Source organism: Podarcis pityusensis, assembly GCF_964106645.2.
Source record: "Podarcis pityusensis genome assembly, chromosome: W".
Classification (NCBI taxonomy): domain Eukaryota; kingdom Metazoa; phylum Chordata; class Lepidosauria; order Squamata; family Lacertidae; genus Podarcis; species Podarcis pityusensis.
Genome location: NC_138045.1, coordinates 14815309 through 14842291, shown reverse-complemented (window position 1 = coordinate 14842291; position 26983 = coordinate 14815309). Strand labels below are relative to the sequence as shown.

General features: G+C 42.1%; 1 protein-coding gene and 1 long non-coding RNA gene across 5 annotated transcripts; both read right to left on the bottom strand.

Moving 5' to 3' along the window:
• Positions 1 to 6202: 6202 nt before the first annotated feature.
• LOC308467809 lies at positions 6203 to 10827 on the bottom strand. Its single transcript, XR_013981303.1, has 2 exons — positions 9851 to 10827; positions 6203 to 6497 (listed from the first exon to the last, which is right to left on the bottom strand). It is a non-coding gene; the product is annotated as an uncharacterized lncRNA (long non-coding RNA).
• Positions 10828 to 11353: 526 nt separating this feature from the next.
• LOC308467746 (RNA-binding motif protein, X chromosome-like) lies at positions 11354 to 25463 on the bottom strand. Of its 4 annotated transcripts, none has more exons than XM_080989450.1 (9): positions 25298 to 25463; positions 25006 to 25112; positions 23586 to 23754; positions 22530 to 22649; positions 21776 to 21890; positions 15884 to 16009; positions 15695 to 15796; positions 12264 to 12364; positions 11354 to 11786 (listed from the first exon to the last, which is right to left on the bottom strand). In XM_080989450.1, the coding sequence occupies exons 1-9, from the start codon at positions 25404 to 25406 to the stop codon at positions 11476 to 11478; spliced, it is 1260 nt and encodes a 419-aa protein (XP_080845576.1). In that variant the 5' UTR covers positions 25407 to 25463; the 3' UTR covers positions 11354 to 11475. The 4 variants fall into 4 exon arrangements, with proteins under 4 accessions (XP_080845576.1, XP_080845577.1, XP_080845578.1 ...); XM_080989451.1 differs by having other exon boundaries at positions 11355 to 11786; positions 12264 to 12349; XM_080989452.1 differs by lacking the exon at positions 15695 to 15796 and having other exon boundaries at positions 11360 to 11786.
• Between the last annotated feature and the right edge of the window lie 1520 nt (positions 25464 to 26983).

Below are 26983 nucleotides of genomic sequence, written 5' to 3'. Positions count from 1 at the left end.
CGTGTGATTTTACATTGATTTAGGGTTCGCCCAATGCCAAAACCCTGAGGAACCTTGAGGATCCATTGTTGAGAACCAGGTTTTTGGCCCACAGCGTCGCCAGGAACCCGTGGATCCATGCTTTTTATGGTGCAGCCTGTGCCCATGGATATGACGTGTGATTTGACAGTCAGTTTGGGGTGGCCCAATGCAAAAACTCTGAGGATCCATACTTCAAAACCACGTTTTTGGACTATGGTGTTGCCAGGAAGTCGTGGATCCATGATTTTTGTGGTGTGAACTGTGCCCGTGGACATGACGTCTGATTTGACAGTGAGTTTGGGGTGGCCCATTGCAAGAACCCTGAGGATCCATACTTCTAAACCACGTTTTTGGACCATGGTGTTGCCAGGAAGTCGTGGATCCATGATTTTTGTGGTGTGAACTGTGCCCGTGGACATGACGTCTGATTTGACAGTGAGTTAGGGGTGCCCCATTGCAAGAACTCTGAGGATCCATACTTCTAAACCACGTTTTTGGACCATGGTGTTGCCAGGAAGTCGTGGATCCATGATTTTTGTGGTGTGAACTGTGCCCGTGGACATGACGTCTGATGTGACAGTGAGTTAGGGGTGCCCGATTGCAAGAACCCTGAGGATCCATGAGGATCCGTACTTCAAAACCACATTTTTGGACCATGGTGTTGCCAGGAAGTCGGGGATCCACGTTTCTTTTGGCACAGGCTGTGCCCATAGAATTCACGTTTAAGTTGACATTAAGTTTGGGTTGTCCAATGCAAAAACCCTGAGGAACCATGAGGATCCATGGTATGGAACCACGTTTTTCAGCCACGGTGTCGCCAGGAATCCATGATTTTTGTGGTGCGAACTGTGCCCTTGGACATGACATCTGATTTGGCGGTGTGTTAGGGGTTCACCAATGCAAAAACGCTGATGATCCATGATGATTTGTGCACCGGAACGTTTTTGGGCCCTGGTGTCACCAGGAAGCAGTGGACCTGTGATATTTGTGGTGCGAACAATGCCCATGTACATGACGTGTGATTTAACGGTGAGTTAGGGGTGCCCCATTGCAAGAACCCCGAGGATCCGTTCTTCAAGACCATGTTTTTGGGCAATGGTGTCAAGTTGTGGATCCGTGTTTCTTTTGGCATAGGCTGTGCCCAAAGATTTGACGTTTAACTTGACCGTAAGTTTGGGGTGATCCAATGCAAAAACCCTTGAGGATACATGCTCCAAAACCATGTTTTTCAACCATGGTTTCTAGGAAGCCGTGGATCTGTGTATTTTGTGGAGCACTCTGTGCCCATGGACATGTCGTGTGATTTGACAGTGAGTTTTGGGTGGACCAATGCAAAAACCCTGAGAATGCATGAGGACCCGTTATTTAAAGCCATGTTTTTGGGCCATGGTGTCCCCAGGAATCCATGTTTTTTGTGTTGCAGGCTGTCTCCATGGACAAGACGTATGATTTGACGGTAATTTAGGAGTGGTCCAATGCAAAAACCCTGAGGATCCATGATGTGTGATTTGAGGTTTGGGTGTTTCCGGAGGTGGGAAATTGCTGAATCCCACACGGCCGGACTCCAGCCATGCCGGAAATTCAGGGCTGATATGGGGGTAATTAGCCCTGGCAGTCTCCCCAGGGTGCGGGAGGACTGTCTTATAGACCCACGGATTGTCTGAGATTGCCAACTTGCATCAAGGTACAAGTGGCAGTACACTGGGTTGCAGAGTACGGGACGGCTGGGACTCTCCGATGCCATTCTCATAGCCGGGAACATTGTTTGAACAACAAACAAACAAACATTGTTTGGACAATAAACAGACATGGACTGGATTGAAGAAGCTTAAGAAAAAACCTGCAGACGTGTACAGTCCCTGGGGGTTTAAGCTTGGACTTGGAAGCAGGAGTTATGTGCTGGGTGATTTTGCAACGATTTGAGATACCAACTTGGAACAATACACAGTGCAGCCGTTTGCAGAAGTTTTCATATTATGAGGGAGAGAGAAGGCCAAGGGCTGTCTAGCAGCCCCCCCCCCAGGCCCAGAGGGTGGATAGTGCGGTCCCCAAAGTCTGATCGATTGCCAAATGACTGATATTTGCGGAATACAGTTTATCTACTTTGCAATATTGCAAACAGTTTTGCCTAACAATTTAACTTGGAAGGTACTGGTTCAATAAAGCTCAAAAGGAAGGTTTGGACAATTAATGATTGTGTGCTGGTCCCGTGGGTTACCCAAGAGGCGAGGTCAAAGTCCGGTCTGTGGTCAAAGGTGCAACGTGGAGGCAGTCCGTAGTAGCCGATGCTGGGTGCAGGGTAGGAAGTCGGGTGAAGTCAGAAACAGGCTTGCAAGCAGGGAGCCAGGGCGGGTTAGGGTTCAGGCAGGAACTAGCAACCAACAACGTTGCTCCCACAACTTAGGACTGCCCAGCTTTTATCTGCCCCGAGGCACAGAGGGACCCTGATCCTCTGGTGACTCGCCTCTCCTGGCCTGGAGGCGAGCACTCCTCCTGCGGGAACTTAGTTCCCTCCACCTCTCTGCCCTGAGCCTCTGCAGCTCAGGAGAGATTGGAGAGTTACAATCTCTGACGTGGCTGAGAGTCGAGCACCTGCAGGCAATGGGTCCTCCATCACCTCAGGAGCCAGAGCAGACTCAGTTGATGCCTGCACCTGCTCATGCCTCAGCCCCAGCTCAGCTGGTTCTAGAGGCGGGGAATCCTGTGCAGGCTGGGATCCCTCAGGTTCAGCATCTGAGTCTGAATCCCAGACCATCACAGATTGGGAGTTGCTGCGCTATTAAACTTCAGATAACAGACTTGGACAACATCCCGGATTGGAATGGAGTCAGAGGAAGCTGCGTTGATAAAAAGGCAGTTGGAAAAATATATACTAATAAAGCTGTATTCGACGGATGAAAGTATAAGATGTTTGACATGATTGAGAATCGTGGCCTCAGGGACGCAGAATTATAAAGCGTTAAAATTGAGATGTGGAAGATAGGGAAACGAGAGGAAGGACTGAGATGTGGAAATAAGCTTCAGAGATCCAGACCATGGGGAGCTCCGAAAAATTAATTATAATTTGGACTATAACTTGGTCTTTTTATTTTAGTTTTTTATTTTAATTGGAGTATTATGATTGGATATATTAATTGGATGTTTCTTATTGGAAAATCAATAAAAAATATTTTTAAAAAGTCTGGATGCTATACTCACGGTGATGCAGCCTAGAGCTGCATTAGCTTTTTTTTGCTGCTGCATCACTCTCTTGACTCATGCGAGGCTTGTGGTCTATTAAAACCCCCAGCTCCTTTTCACATGTACAACTTGCAAGCCCGGTGATCTGCTTCTTATATTTGTGCAACTGGTTCTTCCTGCCTAAGCAGTGCCAGATCATCAAATGGGCAGAATAGACACTGGTCGATGAGCCCCATGCCTTTTAGGAGCCCCGTAACAATGGATCAAAATAATATTGATTAGATCTTGAAAGAAAATTACAATCAAGCTTTCTTAGTTCAGTGTTATGCCAACAAGAGGGGGACCCCCGAGATTTCAACTGCCTAGGGGCCTCCACAGGATTTAATCCAACACCATACCTAAGTGTAGAACCTTACATTTGCCCCTACTGAAATCCTCAGAAGCCAATTTCCTCACATAGCAGGGTTCACCGCTGTGTCCAACCAGTGGGTCTTGGGGAGGGATCAGTTGCATTTGGGATCCCTCAGCCTAGAGGCAACAGAACTAAGAAAGCAGTCTCTGCCAGAGGCCCCCGAAAGCTACTAGTCGAGGAAATAATGTGACCAGTTATAAAGCAGATGCTTTTGTCTCAAATTCTCATATCACCACCTTCCATGAAATCAATAGACAGAAATAGGCAAACCACTGTTCTCTCAGCTGCATTACTGCCCACCTCCTTTCTGCAATTTGGAGAAAGCAGCAGCAGCAGCTTACTCTATAGGGCTATTGCAGTTTCATAACTGCTGTTATGAAAAGCATTTTTTTTTTAATGCCAAGACACCTTAGCCACTCTAGTGGCAGATTCTGACAGCAGCTTTAACCAAGTTGACAAAGCATTGGCTGCTTCTATGTAGTCTGGGGTTTGTTGTCTTAGGGTAGCAGGCCTGTTGTTGCTCCCATACTAGCAGATTAACACAACCACTGTGCACCAGGACCATGCTTATTATCATCAACTTTCCTTCTTGCAAATATTAAAGTTTGTCGGAAAGAACCAGGGGTTCAGATTTAAAGCAATGGCCACATCCTTGCAGCAGGGCATTGGAAAATACAGTGGCACCTCGGGTTAAGTACTTAATTTGTTCTGGAGGTCTGTTCTTAACGTGAAGCACCACTTTAAGCTAATGGGGCCTCCTGCTGCTGCCATACCACCGGAGCACAATTTCTGTTCTCATCCTGACCTGAAGCAAAGGTACTATTTCTGAGGTACTACGGTATTTCTGGGTTAGCGGAGACTGTAACCTGAAGCATATGTAACCTGAGGTACCACTGTATATAGGATCACTTCCAAATGGTACCTCTCCTACAATGCCCGAAATAAAGGCTTTCGTCAGTGGGCAGGTGAACAACAACTTTCATGGTCTTACCTTTCCTACAGATCCTGGAAGAAGGCGGAGAAGCAATTTACACAGAACAACCCCATCTTTCAGAGATGTTTTCAAGAACTGCACAGGGTCGCCAATAATCATTTTGGGAGAATTTTAAGCCCCCATAGAAATCAGCCAGGTTACGATTTGTTCTTCTGGATTCATGGTTGAAGATGTAATGTCTTCAGCTTTGCAGACCTTGCATGCAACGATGCCTAACCCACATCCGTGACTGTATCTTCCTGCTTCTTCTGGAGTGAGCAGAACAGCAGTGGAGGTTACTTACCGCCCTGCACTTAAAGCCACAAACGGGTTGATTGTGGGGGGGATTACCAGAAAGACATTCCTCTGACTGGTGGAACAGGTTTGTGTGCATTTGCATGATGGTTTCTGGTCTTCTGCGATCATTTCTGAAGAAGTAGGAAGGGGAAGAGCTTTTGTGGCGGATGTTTTGCTGTAAGTATAGAGGTGCCCTTATCCTGCATCTCTCAAATGTTTACTTTGCACACCGCATAACATAAAACAGAGACCTTGACTACTCTTGCAGCAAAATGAGCCAGTAGAAGGGATCATGGGAGATGCCCTTTTTGAGTATTCCCCTGTGCAAAATTAATAATAAACTCACCAGCAAGCAAGTTAAGCCCAGGCTGAACCTTACTGCACTAGCTTTTTACATGCAGGTAAGTCTACCTCAGTCCCTGTCACTTCATTCTCACTCTGTTCTGCTCAGCAGCTAGACCTGCACAGGAAATGTTAAAGTGTTAGCTATAACTTTCAAGACAGCAGCCATCTTTTAAGAAACTATATTTAAGGCAGGTGTAATTTTAAGTTTGAAATAAATAATGTATGTTTTTTAGGCATCAGCTCACAAAACACACAAAACTAAGATTCCTTACCCAGTGTGTGAAGAATGCATCGGCCAGTGTACATTCACACAATGCAAAAATATGTGTATCCAATCCCAATTTAAAGGGGAACTCAGACCCAGCCCAAATATGCTGGGCAAGGTTAAAAAATGAACAGATAATTGACATTTAGATCCACTCTGTTACCCTAAACCAGGGGTGGGAACCTCAGACTCAGGAACTGAATGCGGCCCTTCAGACCTATGAACCCCCTGAGACACTCCCCAGGCCTGTTCTCCAGCGTTTTTTACTAGAATGCATGGCTGAACAAAGCAGTGCCTCTTGTAGGCCTAGATGGAGATGTGTAGAAATATCTAGACTTATGCATGACAGACCCTTTACAAGCTAGAATGTTACAAGCATTTAACTTGCAGGATTTGAGCCATTTTTACAAACTTTGTTTTTAAAATTTTCAATAAACAAAACATAACATACATGGTTGAAGCCTCCTAGTTGAAATCCTGCAAAGTTAAAAGCAAGCAAGGCAGAGAGCTTAAAAGTGCTTTTTTTGCATTGGGAAAACCCAATGCAAAGAGTTTTTAAGCTCTCTGCCTTGCTGGGGATGGGGGTGTTGAAGCCCTCTTGGCATGCCAGCTCTGGAAACCCTGGGATGCTCAAGTATGTGGGAGTTCCACAGGCTAGAGAGTGTTTTTGCATATACATGGAACCCCTGGAACCAAACTCCTGCACAAGTTGTCATCATATAATATTGTACTGCCAGAGTAGCACATTACATGCCAACGTTTGATACACAGTATTTGTAAGAGGGCACAAACAATCTGTATCCAGGTGTTTCTCACATTTAGGCCTCTTCCTCTTCTCTTCTATGAACATCCAATGCTCACAACAACGACTGACACTGGCATTTAAGATCTGACTTCCCTCTGAAATGTCTTCATGAAACACTGTAGACATATTTAAGTTGCTCAGCAGCTGCATTCTCCATGGGCATCCATTCCTCAAATGTCAGCCACAATTAACCTTGTACCTAAGATAAAGAGAGTAACATTAGCAGTGCCTCAAAAGGAAGTTATCAGAAAACTATGATTTGCTCAGGGACAGTCATGAATGGGTGTGCTTTGATGCAGATAACAAACTCAAAATACAGGCTGTATAAACTACGATGGTCTACTTGGAAAAAGTCTTATTTTACAGTCACAAGCGGGCACATGATCCTTAAGGGATAGAAGAGGCTTCCTCTAAAACAGCACAGCCAAACCCAAAAATATTAAGACACTCAAGGATCCTTATTAGGTGCAATGTGGCTGCTGAAAGCCTTATTCTGCTCACTGCTAATGTTTGTTTTTTGCAACTGTTTAGCTATGGCAAGCATAGACAAACTAGGCCCTCCAGATGTTTTGGGACTACAACTCCCATCATCCCTAGCTAACAGGACCAGTGGTCAGGGATGAGGCGAGTTGTAGTCGCAAAACATCTAGAGGGCCGAGTTTGCCTGTGCCTAAGCTATGGCATCTGCCCACTACCTTTCCTTTCGGGTGGAGGGAGGGAGGGAGAGAACTGAAGTGTTTTTTTAAAATTCTGGCAAGCTTCCCTAGGTGGGTGACTACTGTAAATTCCGGCGTATAAGGTGACTTTTTAACCCCGGAAAAGAGCTTAAAAGGTCGGGGGTCGCCTTATACACCGGGTATGGGTGGCGCGGAGCAGAGCTCGCCTCCCCGCTGCTGCTGCGATGGCGGCTCCGAAGCAGCAGCGGGCGGCGGGCTGAGCTCCGCGCTGGGAGAAAGCCGCCCGGTGAGGAGCCCGCCCCCCCCAAGTGGCAGGCTCAGCTCCGCCCCGGGCGGCTTTCTCCCGGCTTGGAGCTGCCCAGCGTATTAGGCGACTGGGCTTCTAAGACAAATCCCCAAATTGCAGCTGCTAATTTGGGGGGTCATCTAATACGCCCATAGGGACGTGGGTGGCGCTGTGGGTTAAACCACAGAGCCTAGGACTTGCTGATCAGGTCGGCGGTTCGAATCCCCGGGACGGGGTGAGCTCCCGTTGCTCGGTCCCAGCTCTTGCCAACCTAGCAGTTCGAAAGCACGTCAAAGTGCAAGTAGATAAATAGGTACCGCTCCGGAGGGAAGGTAAACGGCGTTTCTGTGCACTGCTCTGGTTCGCCAGAACCGGATTAGTCATGCTGGCCACATGACCCAGAAGCTGTACGCCGGCTCCCTCGGCCAATAAAGCGAGATGAGCGCCGCAACCCCAGTCGGCCACGACTGGACCTAATGGTCCCTTTACCTAATACACCCAGTTGCCTAATATGCCGGAATCTATGGTATATCTTTGCCACGGATGTCTTTTGTTTTTAATTCCATCTTGCTATTTTTCTGCTGTTTTTATTTTATTTCATACATCACCTTGGGACGTATGTGGAAGGTGAAAAATAGTAATACTCCCAAGACTACTGAACAGCATGTCTGAAATCCTGGTCAAAGCTTTTAACCAGTTTTCATCAGAGATTAAAGTCTACAGCTTTCTATGCCACCATTAAGGGCATTCCAGGTATCAGGGCAACAAGTGAACTGAACCCTGACAGCATATTTAACTGGTATTGAAGTCACCATCCCTAGTGGAGCCTCTTCAAAGCTTGCACTCATATCAGTGACATCTGCATATTCTTTTCCTGAAATGCCATTCACAGCTTGCCTTTAAAAAAAATTCTAGTTTTCGGGGGGGCCGCTAGGGGCGCCTTGAAAGATGGCCAACAATACCATCTCTCTGGCTTGCACGAGGTAATTAGAGGCTGATTATGGGGAGTACCGTATTTTTCGCTCTATAAGACGCACCAGACCACAAGACGCACCTAGTTTTTGGACGAGGAAAACAAGAAAAAAAATATTCTGAAACTCAGAAGCCAGAACAGCAAGAGGGATCGCTGTGCAGTAAAAGCAGCAATCCCTCTTGCTGTTCTGGCTTCTGTGATAGCTGTGCAGCCTGCATTCGCTCCATAAGACGCAAACACATTTCCCCTTACTTTTTAGGAGGGAAAAAGTGAGTCTTGTAGAGCAAAAAATACGGTATATCAGTCTCCCTCATTTTCCCAGGGGATGGGAAAATGCTGCCTCGCCCGCGGTTTGCCCATAAATCACCCCCAAGTTCGAAAGGAGGAGGGGGTGGGGGCACTGGGCGGAAAGCCCTTGTGCGAGTCCTGGAACTCCCGGATGCTACTTTCAGGAGCGAAACTGGCTGCGTTGCTTAAGAAGAAGAAAATTTGGAGAAGTAAACGCACATGCTTCGAGCGAGGTCAGGAGTGTGTTATCTGCTAAATAAATCTACCACTGAAATGATGAAGCTATGGAATGAACTGAGGACTATATCAAAGAAACACAACTATGTTGGTATGTGAAACGGAACGGAAAGAAGGGGGAGACTTTCTGCTTTTTAATATGATTTACCTAACAACCCCCCCCCCCCCTTTAGAAGAACTGCCACAATGACTGACAGCAAGTGAGATGGAAAAATAAACTGTGTGGAAACAAAAAATGCTAATAAAAGGTTTTACTCTGTGGGAGATCTGGAAAGAATGGAGGCTTTCTTGTGCGTAGTTACAAAAGCGATCTGCCATTAAGAGGCAGACCTTGCTGCAAGATTGCCAGTCATAGGGAGTATGAGCCACTGTTTTGTTATCAGGTTGGATCGTAAATTTGAAAGGGCAACAAACCTCCTGGAAAGGCTGATTTATTGTGCAGAAGGTCTGCGAAAATTAAAGAACGGACGCTGAGACTGTATTTCATCAGAATTGTCTAAAATCACGACTGCCGCTTGAACGGACTCTTGGATGGATTTATGTGAGATGAATTACGGGAAAGCATTTCAAAGTTCACACAGAAATATAAACAAGGCTGTTTCTTTTACCTCGCTTGTGGAGACAACTCGGAGGTTATTAAAAGAAAAAGGATAATGACAAGAAGATGAGAAGATGGGACTGTGAACATCAAAGCAGCAGAAATACAAGATTGGACTCCTACCGAACTCGAAGCATGGGTACCCCCTACAAAAAAAAAAAAAATTTTGGCTTAACATTTGGACTTTGTGATTTGAATTGATATAATTGGGAATATGATTGGATATGATTGGTTTGATAAATGGAATTTTAATAAAAATTATTTAAAAATAAAAATAATAAAAATCTAGTTTATTCTCTCCTCTTCCCTCAGAAATTTGCAAAGGCTAGATTCCAAAACAGGGTGGTTATTTATTTACCCAAATTGAGCAGCCAAGAACTCACCACAAACTTCACTGAAGGTATCAGCAATTTAAGTTGTACACTCTATCTGCCCATCTTTAACTTGCAAAAAGCATGCAGTGTTCCTAACATTGCGTCCATCCACAGCTTACCTGTTGTACTATTAGAGTAGAAATCCATGTTGTCCACCAGCACTGCCATGCACCAGGTCACATATTAAAGCCCGCTATCATCCTGCAACAATTAAAACAGGCATGAAAGATTATTCTAGCACAAACTGCCCAAGCCCCTAACCACCCCCAGAAACACAGCAAGAATGCCTGTGTTTGCCAATTAACCTGCTTCAAGCTCTGATGCTTTAAGTTTGAGAGGTGGAAGGTTCACTGGATTGGAATGAACTGGAATGGCTTATGGATTCTCATTTCCTTTCCAATGGTGCTTTTCGTGGTAAATCCACAACCTGACTGGCATGTTTTAAGGATTATAGCAGAACTTTCTTCAAGTCTTACTACATTTCAAGAGCATTTTTTGGACTTCCTGGCTGCACCTGGATCATGACAACTTGCCACAGGTTTGTATCAAAACTGCCCACCTGACTTAGTACAAAGAAGTCAGGCATCCAACTAAACATCAGGTTTGTATTAACGGCTTGTCTGTAATTCCCCAAGCTGGTATATATTTTGGCTATTTAAGCCAATTTCTGATTTGCTAGCATTTTAATTTCCTAGTATAGTATAGTACAAGCAGTTGTTTTTTTAAGTTCTTCCTCGAAACATACTGGGCAAAAAATAACCCCTCCCAACCCTTTAAAGAATTTTTTTGTCTACAGTGAGTTGCTATCTTAGTGTTGCTTTCAAAAGCTTTGTGCCATACACAGTTTCATCTAAGATAAGGTTATGTTGAATTTGTAAGGCTTCGCCTAAGGCTATCCAGCAGTTTTTCTATTGGGTGCTGCTTTAAAATTTAAAAGAGCTTCCATTGCCATGATGTACAGCAAAGATGTTCCTTTAAAAATGAGACACTACAGGATTGCAAAAATTTGAAACAGTAAGAGCAAGTACTGTTTTGCAGCTTCTTTGATGGAACTGGCCAAACCTCTTACACATCTGTAGCTTGCTTACTACAGGTTAATATGGTGAGGTTCTTGCAAATTCCCAAATGAAGTATTTAGAAAGGCACAATGTATATTCAGCATTATCCGTATGTCGTTTGGATTTAATGACTGAATGGTATCCTGAATTTTTACACAAGACTAAATTAATTTTCTATTTTGGAGCATTGTGTGCATTTCAGCATGGAGAGGATGTTTTAACATTTTAGTCTGGCACACATCCCACCACCCTCCAAAAGCTAAAATGGGTTTGCTAGAAAGAAGGCACATGTTTGCATGTGTAGAACGATCCATGGCCATTTTAGATGGCTGCACGTTGTACAGGAAGCCTTAGGGTTGCCGGTTTCATGGATGAGGTGAGAGCGTTGCATTTCAGGGTTAACCTTTACTTTAAGAAGTTACAACACTAGTACACAGGCTAAAAATGTCATACATTAACACCTGCATTCTGAGACAAATCTTAACAATTTTGAAATGAAATTAAAAGAAGTTTACTTTCTCCTCACCAAAAAAAAAAATATATATTAAGTAATGGAGGGGAACTTAACAAGAAACAATAAAAAAGATAAAGACAAATGTTTCAGTAGTCCTCTGGAGTGGGGATAGAACTTCCACATCTCATTTGTTGGAGGAAAAAACTGATTTGGTCCAGCACTTTTAAAGGTTTCAGTATCTGCTTCGGCCTCCACCTCTATCAGAGCGGCTCCCTCCACGGCCGCCACCTCTGGGTGCTCCGCGGCTGGAGCTGCTGTAAGAATCACGTGGAGGAGCATAACCCCTTTCCATAGAAGGGGTGAGGCCTCTGTCTTGTCTTCCCACACGATCCCGGCCACTTGAGTAGACATCACTTCTGCTGCTTGAGTAACTTTCTCGACTTCCACCATACCCATCTCGGGTGTTCCCATAATCGTCATAGCGACTGCTTCCACCATAAGATGGAGGGGGCCCTCGTGCAGGTGGAGCACTACGTGAGTTACCTGCAGGTTCAATGGTCAGGTAATAGGACAACACTATAAATCATATCACCACAACTTTACATCTAAGTTTAAAAGAATTTGTATCAATGGTGTCTGTTACTCTCTTGTATTAACTGAAAGTTTTAATATACATTTGGCAGGGGAGTATCGGATAGTGAATGAAATAAAGACTGTTCGAAGACGATATTTCTCAAGGCAGCTCTTTTTGGGATTATTCCAGAACAGCTTGCTATTTTTACAACAGAAATTCCACCATTTTTTTTCTCCAGTGATAGATGCAATTCAGAACAGTTGAACTTTTGCTTCGTTAGTTTATGGGAAATGTAATTCAATCATTTTGTTTAAAATGAAGTAACGGTGTATTTTCACTACAGTGGACAAGCCCAGAATGCCAATTCCCCACTTAAGTAGATGCAGTCTATTAAGTCAAGAGTGAGGCCTATTGAGTTCCTGAAGACCTTCAAAATAAGCACTTACCATAACTCTCATAGGAATTTCTGTATGAGCCCCCACTTGGGTGATCAGAGTAGTCCCGGTCACGCCCTCCACAGCCATCACGGTTACTGTAAGAAGAATAACTGCTGGGGTTTAGTACAGGCCATTGCTATAATAATAATAATAATAATAATAATAATAATAATAATAATTTATTATTTATACCCCGCCCATCTGGCTGGGTTTCCCCAGCCACTCTGGGCGGCTTCCAACAGAACACTAAAATACAATAACCTATTAAACATTAAAAGCTTTCCTAAACAGGCTGCCTTCAGGTGTCTTCTAAATGTTGAGTAGTTGTTTTTCTCTTTGACATCTGGTGTGAGGGCGTTCCACAGGGAGGGCGCCACTACCAAGAAGGCCCTCTGCCTGGTTCCCTGTAACCTTACTTATCGCAATGAGGGAACCGCCAGAAGGCCCTCAGCGCTGGATCTCAGTGTCTGGGCAGAAAGATTGAGGTGGAGACGCTCCTTCAGGTATACTGGACTGGAGCCATTTAGGGCTTTAAAGGTCAGCACCAACACTTTGAATTGTGCTCGGAAACGTACTGGGAGCCAGTGTAGGTCTTTATATGGTCTCGGCAGCTGCTCCCAGTCACCAGTCTAGCTGCCGCATTCTGGATTCGTTGTAGTTTCCGGGTCACCTTCAAAGGTAGCCCCACATAGAGTGCATTGCAGTAGTCCAAGCGAGAGATAACTAGAGCATACACCACTCTGGCGAGACAGTCTGCAGGCAGGTAGGGTCTCAGCCTGTGTACCAGCTGCCCTAGACACAGAATTAACCTGCGCCTCCATGGACAGCTGTGAATCCAAACTAACTCCCAGGCTGCGCACCTGGTCTTTCAGGGGCACAGTTACCCCATTCAGGACCAGGGAGTCCTCCACACCAGCCCGCCCCCCTGTCCCCCCAAAACAGTACTTCTGTCTTTTCAAGATTCAACCTCAATCCATTAGCCACCATCCATCCTCCAACCGCCTCCAGGCACTCACACAGGACCTTCACCGCATTCACTGGTTCTGATTTGAAAGAGAGGTTGAGCTGGGTTTCATCTGCATATTGATGAACACCCAGCCCAAAAGCCCTGATGCTCTCTCCCAGCGGCTTCATGTAGATGTTAAAAAGCATGGGGGAGAGGACGAAACGCTGAGGCACCCCACAAGTGAGAGCCCAGGGGTCTGGACACTCATCCCCCACCACCACTTTCTGAACATGGCCCATGAGAAAGGAGCGGTACCACTGTATAACAGTGCCCCCAGCTCCTCTAGACGGTCCAGAAGGATGTTCTGGTCGATCATGTCAAAAGCCGCTGAGAGATCCAGCAGAACTAGGAAACAGCTCTCACCTTTGTCCCTAGCCCACCAGAGATCATCAACCAGTGCAACCAAGGCAGTTTCAGTCCCATAGTGAGGCCTGAATCCCGACTGCAAGGGATCCAAATGGTCCGCTTCTTCCAGGCGTGCCTGGAGTTGTTCAGCAACCACTCTCTCAATACCTTGCCCAAGAATAGAAGATTTGAGACTGGGCGATAGTTGGCCATGTTGACAGCATCTAAAGATGTTTTTTTAAGAAGCGGTTTGATAACTGCCTCTTTCAGCGGGTCTGGGAAGGCTCCCTCACAGAGAGAAGCATTCACCACCCCGCAAAGCCCATCACCCAGCTAGCTTTTATAAGCCAGGATGGGCAAGGATCAAGGAGACAGGTGGTTGGTTTCACTCGTCCAAGCAGCCTGTCCACATCCTCGGAGGTAACAGATTGGAATTGATCCCACACAACTTGACTAGACAGGACTCTAGCACTCTCCCGCCCTGGCCCTGCTCCCACTGTGGAGTCTACCTCTTCCCGAATCTGAGCGACTTTATCTGCAAAAAACTTTGCAAAATCATTGCAGGAGATCATGTGGCCCATACTGGGCCCCGATGGAGCAGGTGGTTACGCTAAATTGCAAACCACCTGAAAAAGTCTCCTGCTGATGTTTTCTACAGATGCAATAGAGGCAGTGAAGAAAGTCTTCTCCGCTGTTGCTCCCGTCACTTGGTAGGCTCGACACTGAGCTCTAACCCGTGTCCGGTCAGCTTCAGAATGGGTTTTCCGCCACCGGAGCTCTAGCTGTCTCAGTGATTGTTTCATTGCCCTCAGATCCGTTGAAAAGCATGGGGCTGTCCGGGCTCCATGCAATCGGAAAGCATGCTTCGGAGCCAAACAGTCAATAGCCCTGGTTAACTCCACATTCCAGTGGGCCACCAGGGAATCAGCTGAAAGACCACCAACATGGGATAAAACATCCCCTAGCACTCTTTGGAAACCATTTGGATCCATTAAGTCGCAGGGGCAGACCATCCGAATTGGTCCCACGTCCCTGCAGAGGGGAAGGGTCACAGTGACTTTTGCACAGAGTAAGGTAGACCTTTCACTTATACCCTGTTCTTCCTCAAAAGAATCTTAGATTTGGTTCCCAAGCAGTCTCCCATCCAGTTCGTTTTGAGATGACCCACCCTTTAGTCCCAATACCCTGCCTGACTCAGTCTAAGTACACATAACTAAAATAATCAAAGATCTATCTATCCTTGCATCAATTACCCCCCCCCCCACTATTTCCTTTGTGTCTACATAAGTCACTTGGGGTAAGAACTAGTCAAAGCTGTTCTTTGCAGAGCATCATGAATATCAGGGGTGGTAGTCAGAAGATAGATCTGGATCTATTAGTAGATCAGCAAAGATTTGTGATTCCCAATTATAGCAGCAAAATGTAGAAAGCTTGTGGCAACCATTAAAGGGTCTGTGCGTAGAACATGAGCGCTGTTCAGTTGAACTCCTGGGCTCAAAATTCTTTAATTCCAAGTACATCATTTACACTAGACTCCTGTTACTAGATTCCTAGGTTTTAATAAAGTATATTCCAAAAGCCTGAAGTCTGCCCCATCCCTGATAAACATAGATGGTGCTATAGAAAATAATGACATATAGCTTCCCATAGACCTACATTATCCACCTTCACATGGCTGGCTAGTGGCTTTAGAACTGCTTAAAGAAAGCCAACAATTGTTCATTGGTTTCTCTTCTGTAACATAAGAGGGATACACATGTTCTTGTAGCACCTTAAATATAAACAGATTTAGTATGGCATAAGCTTCCATGCACCACAGTCCACTTCACCTGACACATGAAGTACTATCCTTAGTTGCAAGTAGGTATAAGACTTCAGAAGTGTCTGATGAAAAGGACTGTAGTCCACCAAACCTTCTGGCATAATGAAGCTGCTCAAGGTGCCACAAAACACTTGTTATATTATTGTGCTTATCGTTTGAATCAAGTACAAAGAAGCACACTGCAAACTGAAACATAAGCTTGACTAACTTGTTGAATGAAATATTAAAAGATTTGTTTGAGAATACACAAAAGTGAATGTTAAGTACCTGTAACCTCTTGAGGGATACTCATCACGTGAACGGGAATGACCATAATCACGGTAGGCATAATCTCTTGGAGGTGGAGTATATTCTTTTTTGTCTCTGGAACTTGCCAACTGAACAATGAGCTTGACTAGCGTGTTAATGGAATATGAGAGATTTGTTCAACAACACACAAAATCAAACATTAGCTACCTGTAGCCTCTTGAGGGGTATTCATCACGTGAACTGAAGTGACCATAATCACGGTAGGCATAATCTTTTGGCGGTGGGGCATAATCTCTTGTTTCTCTGGAGCTTGGATAGTCCCGACTTGAATAGCTATGGAAATGAAAACTAAAGTATTTTTTCCGATAGTGAAGTGCAGGAGCTCCTCATAACAGCTCACAGCCATACGCTCAAGCAGAGTCCTAATGCAGCAGCAGACACCCTACCACAAAGTGGAGGAGACATAGTGTAACATCTAATTAGACTTGGCTGACAAGTCACAGAATACTGAACTTCAAAAGGACCCTGAGATCAGTGCAATTAAAGCACTGAAGATGATTCAAGAGTTCGGACAAGTTGCAGGTTTCAAATTGAATAAGAATAAAACCAACGTTTTAGGGGGGAAAATAACAATACATGAAAAACTTAATTTAGAGGAAACCACAGGGCTGAAGTTTGTGAAAAAGGTGAAATATCTGGGTGTAAATATGACTGCAAAAAAACTGAATTTGTACAAAGACAACTATGAAAAGTTATGGAAAGATATCAAAAGGGATTTGTATATCTGGACAAGGTTGAAACTATCTTTGTTGGGCCAAATTTCTGGGATAAAGATGAATGTATTGCCTAAGTTGTTATTCTTGTTTCAAGTACTTCCTATCATTGACAAGTTGAATTGTTTTAAGGAATGGCAAAAGGTATTATCTAAATTTATCTGGCAGGGGGGAAAACCCAGAATTAAATTTAAATTATTAACAGATGTGAAAGAGAGAGGGGGTTTCTCCCTGCCAGATTTAATGATTTACTTAGAAGCTGCAGCCTTTTGCTGGCTGAAATAATGGTTTTTATTGGAAGATACAGATGTTTTAGATTTGGAAGGTTTTGATAATGTATTTGGTTGGCATGCATATTTATGGTACGACAAGATAAAAGCTCACAAAGGATTTAAAAATCATAGAGTTAGAAAATCTTTGTACAATGTTTGGATGAGATATAAGGATTTGTTTAGAAAGGAAAACACCCAGGTGGATATCACCATTGGAAGCTAAGACCCATAAAAGGTTGAATATGAAAGACACGTGGTTGAAGTATAATATTTTGATGGAAGTAGGTGACCAATTTAGATTAAAATCTTATGATCAGTTGAAAGATAAAGTAGATGATTGGTTCCAGTACATCCAGATAAATGAAGTGTTTAAAATGGATAAGAAAATTGGTTTTCAAACAGAGAAATCCAATCTGGAAACGGAATTACTAGATACAAAAACAAAAAACCTATCTAAGATATATAATTTATTGCTGGAATGGCATACGAAAAGAGGAACAAGTGAAATCTGTAATGACTGAATGGGCCAGGGATGTGGGGCACAGTATCATGATGGTGGATTGGGAGAAATTGTGGAAAAAGGGAATCAAATTTACAGCTTGTAACGTATTAAGAGAAAATTTGATGAAAATGAAGTACAGATTGTATTTAACACCAGTGAAGTTAGCAAAAATGTATCATACTCATGATAATAAATGCTGGAAATGTAAAGAAAAAGAAAGAACCTTTTACCACATGTGGTGGACGTGCCCCGAGGTAAAAGACTTCTGGGAAAGGATTTACAATGAACTGAAAAAAGTGTTGAAAAACACATTTATTAAGAAACCAGAAGCCTTTTACTTGGCATAGTGGGGGGTGAAATCCCCAAAAAGGATGTTACTTTTTTTCTGTATGCCACAACAGCTGTGAGAATGTTGCTAGCGAAGAATTGGAAGAAACAAGATTTACCAACTATAGAAGAATGGCAGATGAAGATGATGGACTATATGGAACTTGCCAAACTGACTGGGAGACTCCGAGACCAGAGAGAGACAGTGGAAGAAGATTGGAAAATGTTTAAGGAATATTTGAAAAAATATGTTAATATTTAAATCTTAGAATAGCTTTGGAAGTGGATATAGGCTGTAGGGTTAGAAATAGAAGCTAGTGTATTTTAAAATAGTATTATTTGTAAATGAAATGTGAAGATTTTTATGGTTAAAGTAAGTGTGATGATAAAAAAAATAGTTAGAAATTATGATATATGTAAACTGCTAAAGATGAGTTAAAATGAAAATCAGATGGGGGGACTTGGGGAAGCCCACCTGACAATGTTTAGAAAAAATAAGGATAAGACAAGAATGTTTAAAGAAGAGAATCCAAAATGAGAAGAAGGATAAAATATTGGAGAAAATAAAGGAAAGTGAAAAGAAATTGAGAGCAAAACGAAAGTCGCAAGAGATTTTGAGAGAAATAAAGTTATACCAAGTACAATACATGAAAATGATGAATCAGGAGATAGAATGGAAAATCAAACAAATGAGACAAAAGACATTCGAGTCGGCTAATAAATGTGGGAAATTGTTGGCTTGGCAAATGAAAAAAAGACAAAAACTAAATACTGTTACAAATTTAGAACTGGAAGGAAGGAACATACAGAACCCAGTTGAGATTAGAAACTGTTTCCAGAGGTATTTTAAACAACTATATACACAAGAGCCACAGAAAGAAATTGAGGTAGACCGATTTTTGAAAACAAATGGATTACAAAAAATCTCTCAAGAAAATAAATTAATGTTGAACTATAAAATAACTGAACAGGAGGTAGAAGGTGCCATTCAGAATATGCAATTAGGTAAATCTCCAGGACCGGATGGACTGACTTCCAGATACTATAGATCTCTGAAAGAGTGGTTATTGAAACCTTTGAAGGAAGTCTGCAATGAAATATTGGAAGGGAAAAGGGCGCCAGAGTCGTGGAAAGAGGCATATAGTACACTTGTACCGAAAACAGAGATTGAAAAGACGCAGCTTAAGAACTACCGCCCCATATCACTGCTCAATGTGGATTATAAAATCTTTGCAGACATTTTGGCTAAAAGACTAAAAAAAGTGCTAGTGGAAGAGATACATAAAGATCAAGCAGGCTTTCTCCCGGGTAGACATTTGTCTGATAATGTGAGAAACATAATCAATATTTTAGAAAAATTACAAGTGAATATAAATACTAAGGCAGTTTTGATATTTGTGGATGCGGAGAAAGCTTTTGACAACATTTCTTGGAGTTTCATGAAGAAGAACCTACAGGGGATGGGGGTAGGCCAAGGTTTTGGAAACGGTGTAAGTGCAATTTATTCAGAACAAAAGGCCAAATTAATTGTAAATAACGTGGTGACGGAAGAATTTAAGATAGAAAAAGGGACACGACAAGGTTGCCCAATCTCCCCATTGCTTTTTATATCGGTCCTGGAGGTCCTGCTGAATATGATTAGAAGGGACCAATTGGTTAAAGGTATACAAGTCGGAGCTAAACAGTACAAATTGAGAGCATTTGCAGATGACTTAGTATTGACATTACAGGAGCCAGAATCTAGTACTAAAAGGGTTTTGGAACTGATTCAAGAATTTGGTCGGGTTGCAGGATTTAAACTGAATAAGTTAAAAACTAAGGTTTTAGAGAAAAATTTAACAGCGATTGAGAGAGAGAGGTTTCAGAATGAGACAGGTTTAACAGTGGTTAAGAAAGTGAAATACCTGGGGATTAACATGACAGCTAAAAACGGGAATCTATTTAAAGACAATTATGAAAAATGCTGGACTGAAGTGAAAAAAGATTTAGAAATTTGGTCAAATTTGAAGCTTTCACTGCTAGGCCGTATTGCTGCGATAAAAACGAATGTTTTGCCTAGAATGTTGTTTCTGTTTCAAACATTGCAAATTTTGGACAAAATGGAAGTGGCAGAGAGATATCTCTAGATTTGTCTGGCAGGGCAAGAAGCCTAGAATAAAATTTAAAATACTAACGGATGCAAAGGAAAGAGGTGGATTGGCCCTGCCAGACCTTAGACTTTACTATGAATCAGCAGCTTTTTGCTGGCTGAAAGAATGGCTGCTTCTTGAAAACACAGACATTTTGGACTTAGAAGGTTTTAATAATGTATTTGGATGGCATGCATATTTGTGGTATGATAAGGTCAAAGCACATAAAGCATTTAAAAATCATATTGTCAGGAAAGCATTGTTTAATGTCTGGATAAGATATAAGGATCTACTGGAAAATAAAACCCCAAGGTGGCTGTCACCGATGGATGCGAAAGCTCAGAAAAAGCTCAATATGGAGGCCAAATGGCCGAAATATTGGGAAATTCTGGAACAAGAGGGAGATAGATTGAAATTGCAGAGTTTTGAGAAACTAAAAAACAAAGTGCGAGATTGGCTTCATTATTATCAGATAATGGAGGCATACAATTTGGACAAGAAAATTGGCTTCCAGGTGGAAAAATCAAAATTAGAAACAGAACTGTTAGAACCCAAAACTAAGATTTTGTCAAAGATGTATAACTTGCTGTTAAAATGGAATACTCAGGATGAAACGGTGAAATCTGCTATGATTAAATGGGCACAAAATGTTGGACATAACATAATGATGGCTGACTGGGAACAGTTATGGACCACAGGTATGAAGTTTACAGCATGTAATGCCTTAAGAGAGAATATTATGAAAATGATATACAGGTGGTACATGACACCAGTCAAGCTTGCAAAAATCTATCACTTGCCCGATAATAAATGTTGGAAATGTAAAGAAACTGAAGGTACATTCTTTCACCTTTGGTGGACGTGCCCAAGGATTAAGGCTTTCTGGGAGATGATTTATAACGAAATGAAAAAGGTATATAAATATACCTTTCTGAAGAAACCAGAGGCCTTTCTCCTGGGCATGGTCGGCCAATTGGTGCCAAAGAAGGACAGAACTTTCTTTATGTATGCCACAACAGCAGCAAGAATACTTATTGCAAAGTATTGGAAGACACAAGATTTACCCACTCTGGAAGAATGGCAGATGAAGGTGATGGACTATATGGAACTGGCGGAAATGACTGGCAGAATCCGAGACCAGGGAGAAGAGTTGGTGGAAGAAGATTGGAAGAAATTTAAAGACTATTTACAGAAATATTGCAAAAGTAATGAATGTTAGAATGATGTCAGAATGAAGTTAAGTGGTTTTAGCAGCAATGTTATAAAGGTGTATGTAAAAATGGATTGTTAACAGGTGAGAATCCAAAGTTATAATTTATTAAGTTAAAGGATTAAGACATAAACAAAGAGGGAAAGGAATTGCTGAATTAACTAATTGAACTGGAATACAAAAAAGGGAGGTGTGAGGAGGTCAAGGAAGCAAGGAAATGAAATGTAAGGCATGGAAGGATGGATTTGTTTTTAAGTGTTTTTTATCTTTTTTCTGTATTTTGTATTTTTTCTTTATTTCTTTCTTTTTTTCTTATCTATGTAATCTTTTTTTGAAACCTTAATAAATATCATTTTAAAAAAAATGTTTGTATTGTTTTTTTTCTGTTTGTGTTGTTTACTTGTGTTATAAAATATTTTTTTTTTAAAAAAAAAAAAGGTCACAGAATACTGAACTTCAAAAGGTGGTGTAGCCACTAGCATCTTAAACTTGGGATGCAGAAACCTGAGTTAACTTCTCTGATTAGCATTTAGCTTTAAATAAGAAATACAACCAATTCTACAATTAATTGCTACAATTTAAATGACTAGCATTAAGTACAAATTCAATTAAAAGAAAGAAAATATCCAGCCACTTTGATTTTCCTCATTCTTCCTTTATGCAGATAACAAATTGTTCATAAACAGTAAACACCGGAAGCCTCATTATCTCATTGATTTGCCAGAACAAATCAATTGTCTGGCTGTCCTGACAGATGGGACACGCCCAGTCCAAAAAATGTCCCAGACACCCTTTCCATTAAATCACTGCTTCTGCAATCAAAATGCAGTAGGTTCAATAATTAAGTTCCTTGATCTGAAAAATATCCAACAGGGTTTGATTTTACCTGTCTTTAGTACTGTAACCATCATCTCTTGGAGACAGGTAGACATCTCTTCGTGATGGCAGTGGTTCTCTGCGTGGCGGTCCTCCATAACCGTCTCTACCACGTGAGAGGGGTGCTTAAGTAATCAAGCAGAAAATGAAATATTTTTGAAATAAAGCCTTCTGAAAACAAGGTATTAGTAGAGAAAGTTGTTCCCACCATGAGCTAAGACCACACCATACTGAATCAAACTTTTCTGTGGTGGTTTAAGTTCAATACAACCTCTATCAGCAAGATGAAGAGATAGCAAAGTCCTACATTATACTGAAAGAAAGGTTGCTTTCAGTTCTTCCAAACAGAGGCCTAGTCAAACTAAGCATACATCAACAAGGGCTGACTAGTGAGTATTTAGCCCATATTCTACAACTCAAGAATCCTTTTCCAACGTGTTGCATAGGACTCACATGTGGAGATATGCTGAAAACTGAAGTCATCTAGCATAACTAAGGAGTGTCAATTCATACCTCTTAATCCAGCAAGGGGTATCTGCCCTAACACAGAGACACTAGCGGGGTCTTGCTCCCAACATAGCACTGCTGGAGGGTCCTGGAAGCAGCACAACTAACTTGCTATTTCTGAGTGCCAGTAAAACTCAGCACAGTTGTAAAAGCCTTTCTCCAACCACCACAGATTTGTGGATCCATGCAATGGACAATAAAAAAATACTTTATTACATTTACATGCTGTTTGGCATCAAAGTGATTAAAAAAATTACCTCTGCCTCCCATTCCACTACTGCTACGAACAGGTCCAGAAGGAGCAGGTCTTTTAGGTGGTGGGCCACCGCTACGTGGGGGTGGACCCCTTTTCATCGGTAGAGGGCCTCTAGAAGAACCTAAAAGATCAGCAATGTGCCAGCTAGATAGCAGAAACAGGATTCCTCAGACAGTTCTGCCTCACTAGGAGCACAATGTACCACTGTGGCAGTACCCATGATACACACAGAATATTCTACACTGTCCCTTCCCAGATTTGGAACAGAACTGATTCTCAGCAGCTCTTTCCGATAATTTGAATAACTATGATTTTACCATTCTGTTTTCATGAATTTGTTGTTTATTTATTTGCTGCTGTGTTTGTTATTATAGGGATTGCAATACTTGTTTTTAAATGTTACTGACACCGATTAAACAACTTCTGCCTAAACTTGCAAAATTTCAGTTAAGGCAAATTGCCAATTTGCTTAACATGAGATTAATCCCTGGCCCAATTTCCAAAATACACCTCAATGTTTTAAGCAAGCCTACAAGTTTGCTTAGCTTCATCTCTATACTTGAGTACATCAAACACAAGAACAGCATTCATCCTGTGAAATAGCAGGACGACAATCTTTTCCCAAACTTCCAAAAGGGGTAAGATAACCACCAGAAATTCATCATTTGTATTGTGTCTAGAGCTGGGTGATATATTGGTAAATTGTCTGAAACCAGTATGGCATTCAGATCGCAGTATCTGTTTCAGATATTTTTAGGGGCTTCTTGCCCCTCAGCCAAGAAGTTTAAGGCAATATGGGGCCTTACTTAACTGCAGGGTATATGCATCTAGGCTGTTTATTCCTCCCCTAAGGTGGAGAGAAGTGGCAGCTAAGATATATCATGATGTTTGGAATGTAGCAGTATAATACAATATTTAGCTGCTGATATATAAAATGTTGAAAACCAGACACTGCACAGTCCTAATTGTGTCTTGATTTTGAGAGTAGGCTGTAAACCAGCATTCTCTATGCAGTGTCTTGTATGCTGCCCAATTACACATGGGAAAACACACATACCCAAATAACTCCCTCTTGAAGGGGGACCCCGTGTTCCACTTCCACCTCTTCCACCTCTAAAACCTCTTGGAGGACCTCTGCTCCTTGGAGGGGGAGGGGGCCCACGTCTACCGGTTTCAAAGGATGGCTTGGTAGCTTGTTCAACTTTAATTGATCTTCCGTCTAAAGACTGAACAAAGGAATCTAACTTAACATTAATTGCAAATGCTTCTTTTTGTAGGACAGAGTGCCTCAGTTCTTATCCCTGCTATGGTTTCTAGCAAATACGTTTGGTTTTGTATTATGCAGATAAAAAACATAATTTTAAAGATGAATATATTGCTTTAACCCCACTTTGTAAACCACTCTAGGATTTAACCAACCAAGGGGAACTTAAAAATTGAACACCCATATTCTATGGCTACATGCTTTCAGTATGTCAATCTTATTTGTTTACATACAATTCTTCTAGATCTTTAGTTTCCAAGTGCATTCAAACCAATTTTCAGAAGCAAAGGTTTTGCCATGATGTGCATATTAGTTTCTGTTTTGCCACTGAGCAGCTGCTTAGAGTCACAAGGCTGTACCTATGTACAGAAATTGGGTTTGTACTGAGATTGTACTGACATGCTGCCCAGTGGTGTTCACAGAAAGGGGGAGGATGTTAGTTTCTGTTTTGCCACTGAGCAGCTGCTTAGAGTCACAAGGCTCTGTTTACATTCCAGAGATAGTCCAGACTGTTGGAAGTCTCACGGGAGACTAGAGGCGGATGTGACGTTAGTGGTTTCCTGTTTCCTTTGTTCCTTTGTTTCAGTTGCTCTCTGCTTTCATGGAGAGAGGATGTATATTTCTTTGCTTTCTGCGTAGTAAGAAATAAAGCATAGCATGTAGCCATAAATCTCATCACTTCTGCTGCTTTGATACTCTGCTTAATGTGGGAACGTGCCTTGGAACCTTATTAAAGGCTCAGGTCGTTAAACACGTCGGGAGGCGATTCCGAAGGACTCAGGGGAAGAAAATGAGCTTTATCAGCTTGGTCGAGCGGAGATGCCGACAGTGCATGTTATTAAAAAGTAACAGTCACTACAGGTATTTTCTAGAAATAATTGATTGAGCCATCACAATCAGGAAGCAATGCTGTATTATTCAGGCAGTTCTTGAGACATCCAGTTTCATTCTTAATTTAAGAGTAGCCCATAGAATGCCCATACTAGCATTCTTGAAGAAAATAAGCCATAAGGCTTTATTTGTCTTAAAGCTAACCCTTAACATCCTTAAACAAATTCCCTTAGCATCCCTAAATGCTATTACCCAAGCATTCACTCCATTATAACACATCACTGAACTTGTCTCATGAATAAAAGCAACTCTGTCAATCAATCAATCAATCAATCCAATCACCCTCAGCTTGACACTCTGCAATTAACACATTAGTTCCTACCTTTCCATTCATATCTCTGGCAGCATCCTTGGCATCTGCTGGACTCTCGAAGGTAACAAAAGCAAACCCTCTTGATTTGTTGGTTTCACGGTCTTTCATAAGGAGAACTGAAGAAAGACAAAAGTGTTATTCCACTTTCATCTTAGAATGGTGTATCCCAAGTTGTACACAAGCCTGCTCAGAACTTCTTAGAGGACATATAAGCTCTATCACTTCAACTGATCAAAGCTGTAAAATTCATCAAAGCAGACCTTTAACTTAATATTATACCCTAAAAAGGCTGTGTGCTTACCCTCTACTATATGGCCATATTTGCCAAAGACAGATTCAAGAGCCTTCTCATTAGTCTCTGTGTTCAGCCCACCAATGAACAGCTTGCCAGGACGATCTGCTTCAACCATTTTGACACAGTTTGGGATCTGGAACAACACACATTCAACTTGAAATGGGAGAAGCTTGGGTCCTTTGGAAATATTTGACAAAACAACAGGATAAATCCTCAGACAGCAATATGCAGATATTGAAAAATCTGATTAGGGCTTGATGGTCCTTATCAGCTTGTCCATGCCCTTAGTTGCTAAACAGAAATGGCAGCATCCTTTTTGTGGTGACCAAGGCGTTGCTTAAAAAGGTAAAGGGACCCCTGACCATTAGGTCCAGTCGTGGCTGACTCTGGGGTTGCGCGCTCATCTCGCTTTATTGGCCGAGGGAGCCGGCATACAGCTTCTGGGTCATGTGGCCTGCATGACTAAGCCAGTTCTGGCGAACCACAGCAGCACACGGAAACGCCGTTTACCTTCCCGCCGGAGCGGTACCTATTTATCTACTTGCACTTTGACGTGCTTTCGAACTGCTAGGTTGGCAGGAGCAGGGACCGAGCAACGGGAGCTCACCCCGTCGTGGGGATTCGAACCGCCGACCTTCTGATCGGCAAGTCCTAGGCTCTGTGGTTTAACCCACCGCGCCCCTAAGGCCTTGCTTAAAAGCATCTAATTGAGAACAAATATTGACACTACAAACACATTGCCCCAAAATACAGAACAATGGCCCTTTAATTACTACCTGCAAGCAAAAGCTCTAATGCAAGAAACTGTTACAATTTTTTAAAAAAGAAAAGCAAACCTACTTTAAGATAAGGAAACATTCACAGGGAAATAAAATACAACAGCTCCCCTATGATTTTTCAAAAACTGAAAAAGGTTGAAAATGCACCACAGTGGTTACTACAAAGGGAGCCGTCTCCCACATGGATGTTTATTTATTTATTTTGCTTTTTGTGAACTTTACTGAAATTGATTAATAGCAAAACATTATTTTGTATGTTATGTCCAAATATACAAATAAAAATCTGTTCAAACTTATACAATTCCTTTCCCCATACATTATTATTCATATACATAAGACTTCCCATCACCCCCACTGTATTTAGTATCTTTTTTCTGTTGTACTAATAGTTGTTACTTTGTTCTTTCTATGTTATCTTATACTTCCTTACATCTTTTTGTATCCATTTGCATTATCTTTGCTATTTTACACAGAAATATCCCACAGGGATATTTAAGTCGGCCCCCCACCTGAATTTTTTTCCCCATTAAAAGGAAGGTGGGGAAACTACTTAGCCCTTTTATTGAGACAAGGAATACATTCAGAATTCTACCGAACAGTTCACTAAACAATAATATAAACAAGCAACTTATGAATATATTAGATCACCACTATGTTGTATGCTTTGCAATGTTTCTATACTCCACCATCACAACATTATTGGCTAAAGGCTCAGTGAGGAACTTTCAGGATTTAAAAAACTGTGTTCAACGAGGTCCATCAACAGCCCAATCCTACCCACACATATTTTGAAGTAGCAAGCTGACCCAAATTCGTAGCAGGGAGGGAGAGCTTAAATCAATTTATGGTGCTTAAGCACACCAAATTACAAGGAGTCACTGCTCTTAACTCTGTTATATGAACTACAACTTGA